General features: G+C 37.0%; 2 protein-coding genes across 3 annotated transcripts; both read left to right on the top strand.

Moving 5' to 3' along the window:
- The first annotated feature begins 700 nt into the window (after window positions 1–700).
- On the top strand, window positions 701–4,230 carry LOC103049287 (olfactory receptor 5AP2-like). Of its 2 annotated transcripts, XM_088143039.1 has the most exons (2): window positions 701–737; window positions 3,293–4,230. In XM_088143039.1, the coding sequence occupies exon 2, from the start codon at window positions 3,307–3,309 to the stop codon at window positions 4,228–4,230; it is 924 nt and encodes a 307-aa protein (XP_087999165.1). In that variant the 5' UTR covers window positions 701–737; window positions 3,293–3,306. The 2 variants fall into 2 exon arrangements, with proteins under 2 accessions (XP_087999165.1, XP_007442270.3); XM_007442208.3 differs by lacking the exon at window positions 701–737 and having other exon boundaries at window positions 3,289–4,230.
- A 5,133-nt stretch (window positions 4,231–9,363) lies between these two features.
- On the top strand, window positions 9,364–10,284 carry LOC103049041 (olfactory receptor 14A2-like). Its single transcript, XM_007442207.1, has one exon. The coding sequence runs from the start codon at window positions 9,364–9,366 to the stop codon at window positions 10,282–10,284; it is 921 nt and encodes a 306-aa protein (XP_007442269.1).
- Window positions 10,285–14,299: the final 4,015 nt, after the last annotated feature.

Raw genomic sequence — 14,299 nt, 5'->3', positions numbered from 1 at the left:
AATTTTCCATCAGTCATAGGATCAACCAAGAATATATACAAATGTTTGGGAACATGCATATTGGAACTACTCTGGAAAAACATACATTTGTAAGAGAATGCATCCCACTGTGGGCCTCATTTCTCAGAAGCCCAGTTAGTGTGGCCATTACTGAGAATTCTGGGAATCAATATGCTTTACTCTTGAACAGTGCTTCTCAACCAGGGGCCCTAGGATATTTCAATGGGGCCACAGGTTGAAAACATGTAACAGGCAAAAGCAGTGCATTATACTGCAAAAACTGTCTTGTTTATGCCAGAAAATGCACCAGTTACTGTCCCATGTCTGTATCCAGTAAAGGGACCTGGGTGGTGGGGAGGGGGGCAAAGGAGAAAAGCAAGGGGAAGGGAGTGGCCATGGGCAAAAAAAGGTTGAGAAGCACTGCTCTAGAAGAAGCTCAGGCTGGATAATGCTAATCTGGGCCGATGCACAATTAAATAGAGAATCATACCATATGTAACCCATGATCATTCTATACTCCTTAGGTCTTCCCAGCTACCCTATAAATAAAGCTACTCTCTCCTGGGCAAAATCAAAACAACCAGAACATTTTGCTGAAAACAGTTACTGTTGTCACATATATAAATTTATTAAAAATATATTTATCAAGAAGTTTAAAAAATCAGTATTATGCCATAAACTTGTATAATACCCCTTAATCATTTTTTCATATGCGGATATTAATTTGTTTTATTTTTCTTTCCTTCCCACTTCCTAAAAATAGGTATCCAAAGCCTGTCAGAGTCATAACAAATGTTGCTTCTTACTTATGGTTTTTTTTTTTTTTAACGTTTTAAATTTGTCCTGTCAACTTTCCATTATATGATAATTACCTGAGCCTATTATATATTCTGGGCTTCAGGGGAAATTAGATCAAAAATCTTATATTCTAATTAGAATTGTAAAAGTCAAACAGACAAGAGGGAAGATTATCTTTAAGGTATTCCATCTTCTGAGGGACTGACTTTACTAATCATACAACATAAGACATCCTAGCCTCAGATATCCTAAAAAAAATATGCAGGTAAAGTATCTATTATCACATATATACCATGCACAAATTAACACATAGAGATACATACATAAACAGCAGTGTCTGCAGATACCACAATGATGCCAGAATCTTGACATGCACAAGATATAATTACACAAATGCTACAATGAAGTGTGTGTGTATATACACAGACACACACGGGTGAATATACACACACCTACCTACCTACTGAGACCTTCACTGTTTCATAAGCCGAGTATTGGAAGACTTTCATAAATAGCATGAGAAAGCTAATTAATATAAGCTTTTCTCATGGTTGGGTCTTTTAATCACTGCACACTCTGTAGTAGTCACTTTTTTGTCTGGCTGTTTCATTAAAAGGAACATTTTTTTAAATCAAATCAAAGCTTGCCCTCAACAGTTGTGTAGTGGAAAACTTTAGAGAAAATTCCAGGTCACAATGATCAGAAGTAATATGTGAGGCTAATTATAGAAATGAAGCATTTATGCAGCGCCCATTTCTTCTGGGCACATTTCCCTGGAGTATCTGTCTTCTCTGAATAAGTAATAGTTCAGGGCTGCAACTGAAAGAGACAGAGGCTGAAGAGCTGCTCCGGTTGGCACTGGTGATTTTGAAAGTTTCTGCTATACATGTAGCAAGATTTCTGCCATCAATGAAATAAAATGTGCAATTTCAAGCAGGTAAACATTGTAACTCTGTGTGTGTGTGTGTGTGTGAGAGAGAGAGAGAGAGAGAGAGACAGAAAGAGAGAGAGAGAGATTGTATCCATGCAGGGTTCAAAATATTCAAATATATAGAATAAGTTAGTGTTTGTTTCATTTTTTCTCAAAAGGAAGGTCTGTTCAGTCCTTGAAACATCCTAGCCATTGGAGTCTAGGCCTAAACCAGTTTGAAATTGTTTGTGATTACAGACTTAAAAAGAGGAAGTAGGTTGACATTGAGAAAGATAGCAGTGATTTCACAGAGAAGCTTGTTCTTTTTTTTAAAAAATGGTTTCTTTAAGAAGAATATATAAAGGGATAATAACAAAAGCAACAATGACGAACAATTTGGCATCATACAGTTGGAAATCTAATGCAGGATGAGCAACACCCATACAGCAACCTGCAAATAGAAGTGACAAAGGCTATGCCCGTCCAGCACTCTTCTCTTTACACAGCCATGGGATCTGAATTTATGTCATGGACCTAGTGAAGTCAAATGTATGCTTATTTTCTAACAGCTGTTAAATTAAGACTAGACCCATATAGATTTATCAATACCTGCAATTGTGGGTTATGCTTGGCACTTGTGTTGTTCTATTTACACATCCTAAGGCAAATTAGACTTAAAATCCCATTCATTTCATTGGGATAGTATGCTTTAAATAAAACAAAATCTGGAACCAACCCCTTCTTAGGTTTGCGTTTGGAGCTAAAGTGAAAGGTTCATTCATACAAACAAGAAATCATGAGGCAATCCAAAAAATGATAACTAAAACTTGAATTTGGATGGGGGGGGGTGTTGAGTGTGAGGGTCCCATTTTGACTTTCTCCTTTTGCAATAAAACTAAAAATTAGGAGTTCTCACCAATCTCTTAATACATTCCCCTCCCCCCTCTTATTTTATGGCCTGCTTCATAATTAATTTCTAATAGTCTATCGTATTTATATTATTCCTTTTTTGCAACATTTGAATGCAAAAAAGGAATGAATAGTGCAAAAGACATATGGTAGATGGCTTGGTCATACAGAGAGAATGAATGAGGGTCCATGCTGCCCATCTCCCCCAGAGGGGGATTTACAAAACAAATATGTGAAGGAAGAGTGAGGGGAAGAGCAAGAAAATTATAGAAATGAGAAATATAAGGAACAACAACAACAACAAAAACCCCTGTGAAACACTGTATGGATGTGGTGGAAGCAAGAATGGTTTGCAAGGATGAAAATGAATAGAGAGATATAGAGAATAATGTCAGCTTAAATTAGAATCAGATCTCCTTTTTAAAAAATCTCATGATTTTAATTTATTGACTTTTTGTGACTTTTTCTGTGCTTTCTCTAATGTTGCCTTAATATATGTATTTATTTTACAATATATACTGTGCTTCAAAGCCCTTACTCTGTGCTTAAGCAGAGCTGGTGGCCTCTGAAAGCTCTGGGGCTTTTATTTGCATGAGAAAGTTCTCTGTTTCAGGCCTTATTCTTTGGGAGAAAAGATAACCAGAAAAATGTTCTATAATATTCCTTCACAGATGAATCCTCCATATGAGATGATACAGAATGCAACTTCTGCCACTGAATTTATACTCCTGGGACTCTCCAGTGACCCTCAGGCCCAACTCATTCTCTTTGGTGTCTTTCTTATTATTTACTTGGTGGCTGTGGTTGGAAATATACTTATCCTTCTTGTAGTCAGCTTAGATGTCAGGCTTCATAACCCCATGTATTTCTTCCTAGGTAATCTCTCTGTAGTAGATATTGGGTACACAACTTCCACCATTCCCAAGATGTTGATGAATTATCTCTCTAATGATAAACGAATCTCCTTCTCAGGCTGCTTGTCCCAGATGTACTTCTTCATCTCCTTTGGTGGCATTGAGTGTCTTTTGTTGGGCATCATGGCATATGACCGATATGCAGCTATTTGCCACCCACTGCATTATGGCATGCTTATGCGGCCCAAAGTGTGCATCTGGCTTGCAGTAGCTGCTTGGATTCTTGGCTTGTCTAACTCAGGTGTCCACACTGGCCTTATGACCCTTTTGTCCTTCTGCCAGGACAATGTCATCCAACATTTTTTTTGTGACATCCCACCTCTCTTCCAACTCTCTTGCACTGACATTCAGACCAATCAAATTGCTACTTTTGTGGTTGGAGGAGGTGTAATCATGGGTTCCTTCTTGGTGACTCTGTTGTCATATCTATATATAGTCTTAGCAATCCTCAGGATTCGGACTAAGGAAGGACGTCGCAAGGCATTTTCCACCTGTGCCTCTCACTTGACTGTAGTGAACATCTACTTTGGCACCATCATCTTCACCTACATACGCCCTAATTCTACTTACTCTCAAGAGCAAGATCATGTTTTACCAGTGCTTTATGGGATTCTAACACCTATGCTTAATCCAATCATCTACAGCTTAAGAAACAAGGATGTACAAGGGGCATTCCATAAAATAATTCAAAGAACTTAGAGGAAAAGGCTTAGGCACCAAATGTCCAGTGTTAACCAAAAACTTAAAAAAAATTAATTTCAAGGCAGCATGTTCTCATTTGTATAATGCTGGATTGGACAGTGTCTCAATCATAATGAATTTATTATGGTGAACAAACCTATCTCTCTAGTTTTGCAGAACCTAATACTTGATGCTAGACAATTCACCAGGATACCCAATCTTCTTTTTAATAACTATTAAGCCCTTGAAATATGATATACATCAGAATCTAGGAATAATGTCTTGAACGATGATTGGCCCTGTGGGCTGGATTGGTTCTCCTGATCAGATGTTCTCATCCCCAACATATAAATAATGAATGTGGTAAGGCCAACTGAGTTCTACTAAAGCCAGTTTGCCCCCCATTCTCATTATGGTTAATTATTCATGGAAAATAAAAATCACTGTTGTTAAATCAGAGTCCTAACAGAAGAGGGCTGTGGTTCCTATTAAGATCTCCATGCATGTATCTTTGTGGACATAAGGTCTGTTTCCTGAAGACGCTTGTACTGTATGCATGTGAAAGACTATGTCATGTGCATGGCATGACCTTCCACCCCCAATTCATATAGAAGTAACCATTTCCTATACTGTCATAAGAAGGTATGGTCTTCTTTAGTTTAAAGCAATTACTGATAAACTGAGCATCTTCTGTGATTGTTTCCAAACAATCTGGGCATAGTTAATTATTTGTGACTTAAATTGTTCACTTCTCAATTCCTTCCCAAATTCCCCCCCCACACACACACACACACCATATCAGATTTCTTATATCTATAGAGCTATGGTTTATATTGATAGAACTATGGATTTCCAAAACAACCATAGCATGGCAGTAGCTACAATAGAAAGTCAATAGAAGTAAGAAGGAAGGCACTCAGTGACAAATGAGCAATATCTTGGAAAGAAAATGGGACACTCAAAATTTCTCTGAATGGTGACTGAAAAGACTGACACCCTGAAGCAATATCCCTAGTACTGTACATAATAAATTATAGTGCAGTCAAAACATTTCTACTTAGAAATAAATTGCACTGAATTCAGTGGAATTTATTGCCAGGTAAGTGAGTACTATGTGACAGCATGTAATAGTCTAGAGCTGTAAGCTATCTTTTAATGTATTCAGGAGGAGGAGGAGGAGGAGGAGGAGGAGGAGGAGGAGGAGGAGGAGGAGGCGGAGATTGCTGGAAAACCAAAACCAGCTTAGGAGAGTGCATACTTGCAGAACTTCACTCTAAGCAGGAAGTAGGAAAGAAATATAGAAGTAGAACTGTACACATTTAGTCAACCCTGTATGCTCCACATAGATCCAGGAGAGGTAGATAACTTTTAGATGCATGGCCAGGCACACAGAAATCAAACTGGTGTTTTATGTCTTTGCCATTACAAAGTCAGAAGAGTGGGGGTAAGCATGCATGGTGTAATGATATACTTCCTGAAATGTGAAACATGATTTATTTTGCTAATAAAAAGGAAAAAAAATCACAGGAAGGTGTGTTGTATCTATGCTGTAAGTTGGATCAGATTGCATGAACTCATATCAATAATCTATACTACATTTGTACAAAACATTTCCTTTTACTTAGATCTCTTTACTTATTTGGTCCTATAATGAGTACTAAAATGCAGTTCCTTTTCATCTACCAGGCAATTTCCAATGAAAAGCACAAGTATATGGAAATTGTCCAACTACTTAAAAATGTCCGATGAACATGGGCTGGGATTCATGATGATAAAGGAGAAAGTTTTGTTCAGAACCATCTACCAATAGTTTCCCAGAATGGTATTTATTCTGATATAAATGATGCAGTATGTCCTGTGAAAACTTCTAGGAAATTTGTAGTATTTATCTACAGACAGAAAATAGGCTCCATTTTTTCGAGGAACAACAATAACAAAACACAAAGTTAAAATAAAGTACATTTATTCTAGCAGTGAGCAGAACCTAGCTAACTATAACTGATCTCCAAAAAGATAAGTAAGGTTGAACTTGGAAGACCACCACAAAATATCAGGCTGTAAACCAATGGAAAATCAAAGAAATATACTAGAAAAGGCAATCTCAAACCATTCCCAAACTGTGGGTAAGAAAACTACATGTCCATATAGTCACTAGAAGCTGAACTTGAATAAGGAAGATATTTTAGTGTATTTCAGTCTCTAATCTGGGACACTGGCATTTTACACTTACAGTTTAAACTCCTTCTGCTTGTACTCATGCTGGCTTAACTCAAACATGTTTAAGAAAATCCTGTCCAGACTAACAAAAAATGGCAAGACATTCATCCCAGACAGTGGGCTATCCCCTCCTCCCATTGGACAATTACCCTGCTGTTGTGCTCTCCCACCTTTTTGTTCCTGAAGTTGGATCTTCTTGGACATGTAAACATTTATACATGGGTATGAGTATGTCTATACACACAAGGATAAGGATAACTGAATTTATATATCCAAAGTTAAAACATCAGAATACACATACATGCAGGTGCAACAATCAGCTGTTTAAAAATCCATTCTTATGATCCTGTTTCTTTCTTATGTCTTTTAAGGGTATCCTTATCATAAGTGCCAGAATAACACAGTGCCAGTAGCTCTTGCTTTGTAAATAGATGGTTCCTGGTTTGAACCCCATTCTATTTTTTTTCTTAAATACACTGTGTTTCATTCCTTGAACTTCCTAATTCTCCTCCCCCTCCTCCCCCTCCTCCTCCTCCTCCCCCTCCTCCTCCTCCTCCTCCTCCTCCTCCTCTTAGAAGCTAGAGATGAAACTCTTTTACCTCAGGTGACTAGAAAAACAATGAAACAGCACACACTCCTGGACTTTTAAAAAAATATGTCCATAGAAAAGTAGGAGTATTAAGCAAAAAAAAAAAAAAGGTTTTGAATCAGAAAACTTGTATTTATAAAGCAGAAGTTATAGCCATTGTGCTATTATAGTATTAATAGTAAGACTAGCTCTAAAACACATTAAAAAGCCTGGTAAGCATTGACTTAGTTGAAGAAGCATTCCTGCCTCATTGAAAGAGGCAGTGGACTGTTGAGGTTAGCCTGCCACAAATTAACATGTTATCTGAAATGCACAGAAGCACTAGAGATGATATAACAGAAAAGTGTACTTCAAAAGTGGAGGATAAAATGCACTCTAAGATCACTTTTACAGTGAGTGGAATATTCAAATAAAGTGATATTGTTTGCTCCTACCCTAGAGAAACAAATGTTGGCCATTTTGATTATGAGGCAGCTGGACAGTAAAGATAAGCCTATTGATTGTTTTATTCTTCATGAGGACATCCTATGCATCTAAATCATGGTTGGCTTCTGATGTTGTCCAGTGGAAATTTTTGAGAAAGAAATCCAACTCACAGTTCTCACAAGTAATGTGTGATGCTAATTATAGAAAACAGGCAATTATGTATCACCCAACTCTTCTGGGTATATTTCACTGGAATATTTGAATTGTCTGAAAGATTATTAGCTTGGGCTTTGATGGAAGGAGACAAAAGCAAAAGAGATACTCATGTGGGCAGAGACCATTTTTAAAGTTTTCCTTATGTCAAGATCTTTTCCAGGACAAGATTGTAGAATGGAGCAACTCCAAGCAGGTAAAAATTGAAACAATGAAAGTAGAGACAGATTAGATAGATGATAGATAGATAGATTTTCAAATTTTCAAATACATACAGTACAATGAGGTTCTTCCCCCTTCACACACACACACACACACACAATTGGTGCTCAAAAGTAAAGTCACCCTTGAGTTGCACTCAACTCCTGGTACCTACATGGACATGTCCATGCGGTTTTTGCAAAAGTGATCATAAAATTATTTTGATTTAATTTGTCTCAGGTTTTCACTTTTTCCAGATTATAATTTATTTCATTTTCTTGTATGGAGTACAAACAAGAAAATCTATATGAGTTTCCTCAAGCATTGATTTAATAGATACAGTTTGAATATTATTTTTTCTGATATCTAGATCTGTGTATTGTTGGCTAGGCATGCTTGGTTTATAAGTATCTGAAATGGGAGATTTGAGGAAGCCATGGGGAGCAGGACTTTCTGGGCAGCAAGGAATATACATTGCTATTAGCTGGTATCTCCTGGAATATCAGGAGCCACATGCCAATAAGTGGGTAGGTCCAGATAAAAGCAAATTTTGGTTTCAGCTTTTTAAAAATAAATTAATTACTGCTAAGCTGATTACACCATATTTCATTATATATAGTTCATTATATTTTATTATTTCACAATAAAAAGTATAACTTAGCAGATACTGTACTTTTATAGGAATTCTGAGACCTTCCCCAAAGCTTGAAGGGGGTGGAACTAAGGCAAGGCTGTATATTTCTGCTTTAGTTCTTTCCTCTGATTTGGTTATAATTGTCAGGAAATAGTTACCACTACTAGTTACAAGAAGAAGAAAGCTCCATTTGGCATCACATTTCATTTGGTTGAAACCACTTTTCTTTTCCCCACTGGTCAAGATCCTGGTAGTCTTTGGAACTAAACTAATTTTCTGATCAAATCTGCAGCCCAAAACAGACAATTAGAGAACTCCTGCTTAAGTTCCCTACCCCCAAGGAGGTGAGTAGAGGGCCCAAAAGTGGGTATTTGCTGTAATGGATACCCTTCTATGGAACAGCTTAAACTCCAAGACAAGGATGGCCCCATTCTTATGGCCTTCAAGAAGACCTCTGTTTTTGGAATTGATTCTGGAGCTATCAATTGAAGTCTTAGTTTTTATTATAGTTATTGTGTTCTTTATATTTTATACTGCACTAGGAGTAGTACAGGAGTAGTATGCTATTCTATTATATACTTTGTAAACCACCTAGATTCCAGTTAGATTGAGGCAGCATATCTATTTCATGAATAAATAAATAAGTCTTCTTGCAGCCATTTTATGAATAGCAAGTCTATCTAAAGCATTCATTTTATGGAAATGCCCATAAAATGATTGCAAAATTCAAAATGTGTTCACCAGTCCAAAAGTGAGGAGGCAGTGCTATAGCATGACAGGGGAGAACTTCAGACTAGGAAATATGATAGCATTTATCCTATTTCATATATCATTTCATTTTCTACAGGACCCTGAATTTTCTCAGGAAAAAATGTCTAATAAAAGTACAGTGACTGAATTCCAGCTTCTTGGATTTTCCAAGATTCAAGAACTTCAGATTGTCCATTTTGTTACATTCCTGGCAATTTACCTGGTGGCCCTGATGGGCAATTTCTTGATCATCACTGTCATATCCCTTAACACCCACCTTCACACTCCTATGTACTTCTTCTTGGTAAATTTATCTATTGCTGACCTTGGTGCCATTTCTGTCACTATTCCCAAAACTATGACCCACACCAGGACAATTTCCTATATTGGATGTGCTGCCCAAGTGTTTTTTCTCATCTTTTTTATGGCTGTAGATGTCTCTCTCCTCACAGTTATGGCATATGACCGGTTTGTTGCCATTTGTGATCCACTGCACTACGTAATAGTGATGAGCAGGGCATCCTGTGTGCAAATGGCAGTCATTGTGTGGGTCAGTGGTCTTCTCTATGGATCAGTCCATGTTGGTGGCACCTTCTCTATCACCTTTTGCTCCAATGTTGTCAACCAGTTCTTTTGTGAGATCCCCCAGTTATTGAGACTCTCCTGCTCTAACCTGTATCTCATGGAGGTTGGGATTCTTGTTCTCGGTGCTTGTTTGGTGTTCAGTTGCTTTGTTTTCATAACAATTTCTTATGTACAAATCTTCAGAGCAGTAATGAAAATACCCTCCATGAAGGGAAGACAGAAAGCATTCTCTACCTGCTTGCCTCATCTAATTGTTGTCTCCTTGTTTATCTGCATCTGTGCCTTTGCCTATCTGAAGCCAATCTCAAGGCCTCCATCTGATTTTGACCTGGTGGCCGCTGTGATTTACTGTTCTGTGCCATTCATGATGAACCCAATCATTTACAGTATAAGGAATAACGATATCCAAACTGCTGTACGGAGGCTCCTTAACCATCTCACCCTCTGGGTTGTTTAATGTTTCCTTTCACTCACTTTCCTCAGATGTACAGGTAGGAAGACAGCTGAATATAACTTTGTATGTAAGCAGGATATAGATTGAATAAATATGTAAAAAACTAAATTTAAGAGGAATTTGAAGTGCAGCTAAGCTGCTAAAACATTCTACAGTATGTCTTCTCAGTCCCATCTATAGGTAGACCTTGTCTCATTTTGAGACAAATTGCTCCAATCTTTGCTGAGTGCTTCTAGTACAAAAAAGATTCCTGTTAAGGCTGTTCCACTGTTGAAGACTTTTTACCATGAGCATGTTTCTACTAATCATTCACTGAAATCTCTTTCCAGCCAACTTCTACCCACCTGTTTAGACTCCACCCTCTACAATAAGTCTATCTAATGTTAATTTAATCTTTAATCTGCACTAACCTTTTTGGACTAAACATAATTCCATTTTCATTTCCTCAGATTGCACCTGTACCACAATATAAATATTATTGAATAATGAGACAAATTGTGAGCCCCAGTCCTGTGGTCTGTGATATATGAAGGCATTCTACAGTAGATCTCAGCAAGTTTTAGAGTCTGTTGTGCTGAATTATGATATGACTTTGTTATAAAAGCTGAAAGTATAATCCTACTCAGAAGATTGGGAGAGAAAGTCAAAATGGGAATCATCTGCATGTTTATACATGACTACCCCATAGTATAGTGAGATCAAATAGTTTGTTCATTTAGAAACTATATGCAGAAAAATAGAGTGTGAGCACAAAGGTATTTTGCACACATTTTTTACCAACGAGGTGGATTTGCAGTGAAGATTAAGAGCAAGTCTGTACAAATAGCATGCCTAATCTTTTAGCCTCTCTTGATCTAGAAGTTTTGCTCCTTAGATACTGTGCATTTATCTTCACCTATAGGAAATATGCTTCCTTTCCACTCAAGGATTGGGCAGCTCAAAATAAAAAAATTAAAATGCTTCTAAAAATGTAAAGGTCCTTTCTCTCTAGAAGTTTTGGTGAATCATATCTTTCATTGGAGAGATTCCAGCACTGCAGTGATGGTGGAATCTGAAATATTTGACTACCAAGTAGATAGAAAGAAATAGATTCTGACATAATGATTGTATTTCTTCAACATATTAAAACACTGTTCTGACTTTTCATTCCTTTTTTTATGTTTTAAATAAAAAGAATGCAATAAAATGTGATGCTCATCATTAATATTGTAATAAGATTAGGATTAGATTAGATTAGATTAGATTAGATTAGATTAGATTAGATTAGATTAGATTAGATTAGATTAGGATTTTGCATGGGTCATGAAATTTTATATTGGAATCCTGACTCAAAATAGAGAAGTATAAAGGAAGATTATATCTCCTCATAACATAAATAAAGGCTGTCTTCTGTTTATAACTAGTTCTCCCTTTGTGCCATTTACACTTGAGACTGTGTTAATGAGTAGTGAAGATTCAATGGTCCCCAGAAAATTTAGTATGGGCTAGAAATAAACCCAACATTTTGCTCACATTACTCATCAAGCAGAAAAATGAGTGGATTGCAAATCAAAAGCCACCAAAAATGAAAGGTTAATATTTTCATGACTTCAGAGTTGTCACTGGAAAGTATCAACAATGGAATGAAGGTTTGTTCCTGACCCTCCTATTGCTGTGAAAATTGAACTTCTGCTCTTCCAGGTATAAATTATGTCAGACTTGTTGAGAAAGAGGCAAGCCTGCTGCTCTTGTATTAGGTTTAACCTTCTTGAGGTGTGTCCAAAGATCTGAGTACAGCAGAGAGCATTATTATTTCTTTGTCTTCTTTTGAACATCAGGTCCTTTGCTACATGTGTCCTGTCCAAAATTCTTTTATAGAAGAATTCTAAAAGAAAGTTTCTGTTCATTATAAGTGCAAGCTAAAACCACTCTAGCATTTGTTCCCCCACATTTTTATGTTGCTCTCATGTTGCCTATCCCATGTTACTGACTTATTTTGAGGCTTGAGTCAATACGTTTGTGGCTCCACATGTATCTAGCATCCAAGCAAAGCTTGGCCTTATGGGTGGTTTGCTTTTCTATTGGTGCTCCACCACCCATGCTGCTTCCTGGGTGCAAACAAGCTCTGCCTTAGCATCTTCTCTGACCTACCTCTGGTAGAGAAAGAATATCAATTATTCCAAATTACTGTAACAATTACTGGGCTTGCTTTCCCTTGCTCATATAAAAAATATTTCTCATTTAACCTGCTCATAATCCTTCTAGACAGTTTTCTAATCCATGTTAAAAGAGCCTTGACTTGATTTTCTCCATTAAATAAGCTGTATACACCAAATTCTTGTCTCACTCTTCTGCTCCACCTCTGAGCGCAAGTAAGCCTATAATGTTCGCCTCCTTCCCTCTCCATACACACATATCAATGTAGATATGATATGATTTCCATAATCTGAAATCATGATTAGAGTTATTGCCAAAAATTCATGAGTGCAAAAAGACCACCATGGTATCCTTCCAAAAATCAAATCAGAAAGAATTGCAGTTTGGCAATAGAGTATTTCTCCCCCCCCCCCCACTTTTCATATTATTTGCTTAAATGTATGCAACATAAACTGCAGATATGGATGATTGAAGATGAAGCAATTTCTTCTTCTTCTTCTTCTTCTTCTTCTTCTTCTTCTTCTTCTTCTTCTTCTTCTTCTTCTTCTTCTTCTTCTTCTTCGCATTTCACTGGGATGGAATAAAAATGCTCTCTTAAATAGTTTAGGTCTTCAGGTGAATCAAATTTCAAAATCTTTGACAACATTTCATTTCCTTCAAGTGAATTGACCAAGAGGTTCCTCCCCCCTCCCCCCCATATATAGATAAAAATGTTTCACACCTAGGTAGAAATGCTATTCCTTCCTAAGACTAAACCATTTCAAAAGGTCCACCTAAAGGAGTTTTAAGTTTAAGTAGAACTGATTAAAAAAAGAAAACAAATATTCATTTGAAGAGTGTTAGCATAAAAAGAACTGCCTAAGAAATGATTTTTTTTTTTTTTAAGGCCCATGAAACTGATATATTTGGTACCACAGAAGTGGATGGGATATTAAATGGTGCTCATTAATATCCCTTGTGTATTTATGTGAGCACAAAAGGAAGTTGAATTTGTAATTTTACAAAAAGTTCCTGTGAAGTTTAGCTTTAAAATGTATATAGGAGGTTCCAGAGCCATAATTTGATGTGTATTCCTAATTTACCTCCAGTTCAATGGCAATATGTAGCCAAACTTGGTTGATCTCAAAAAAATTAGCAGGCTAGACCCAGTTAGTCCTTAGACTAGAGATCACTAGAAAATGCAGGATTGAAAGCTGGACTGGGACATCAAAAAAGCATCCTAGAAGGTGGTGGCAAACTGCTTCTGTATTGTTACCAAAAAAACCCCCACTCTACAGTATGTATCTCTCTGTGTGTGTGCACATGCGCACACGTCCGTGTGTGTAATTTTATTTATTTATTTATTAAATGTATATGATGCCCATCTCCCCCAGAGGGTGACTCTGGGCAGCTCACAATTAAAATCCAAATGGTGACAATGGTAAAAATATAAATATCCATATTAAATTAACTAAACATTAAAAATAATTCTATATAAAAAGACTAATACACACACATACATACTGTGTGTGTGTGTGTGTGTAGAGAGAGAATGTATGAAGTATATGAAGTCATCAGAAGTAGTATTCAGGTTGAATTAAATACTAGTGGATCTCAAGGATGGTGGGTGGGTGGGTGGGTGGGTGCGTGGATCCATCCATCCATCCATCCATCCATCCATCCATCCATCCATCCATCCATATATCCATCCTACTTATTAATTAGATTTATATCTCTAATTTCCTCCTGGAGCTCAAAGCATTATACTGCCTTCTTTGGTTTAAGTTTTGGATTATTTTTTTTTTTACCATAACAAGAACCCTTTGAGTTACATCTGTCTGAGAAACAGTGTGACTAGCCTAAAGTCACCCCATGAGCTTCCTTGGCTGAGGATAAATTGAAC

The sequence above is a fragment of the Python bivittatus genome, unplaced genomic scaffold (genome assembly GCF_059951505.1).
Source record: "Python bivittatus isolate LINGU-HERP-01145 unplaced genomic scaffold, Pbiv_v1 ctg000470_np1212, whole genome shotgun sequence".
Lineage (NCBI taxonomy): Eukaryota > Metazoa > Chordata > Lepidosauria > Squamata > Pythonidae > Python > Python bivittatus.
The sequence above is the reverse complement of the archived record's forward strand: the minus strand, read 5'-3'. Positions and strand labels throughout refer to the sequence as shown.

Excerpts from the sequence above, each read along its gene's own strand:
- LOC103049287 (XM_007442208.3), top strand. The coding sequence starts at position 3,289 with ATGAATCCTCCATATGAGATGATACAGAATGCAACTTCTGCCACTGAA.
- LOC103049041 (XM_007442207.1), top strand. The coding sequence starts at position 9,364 with ATGTCTAATAAAAGTACAGTGACTGAATTCCAGCTTCTTGGATTTTCC.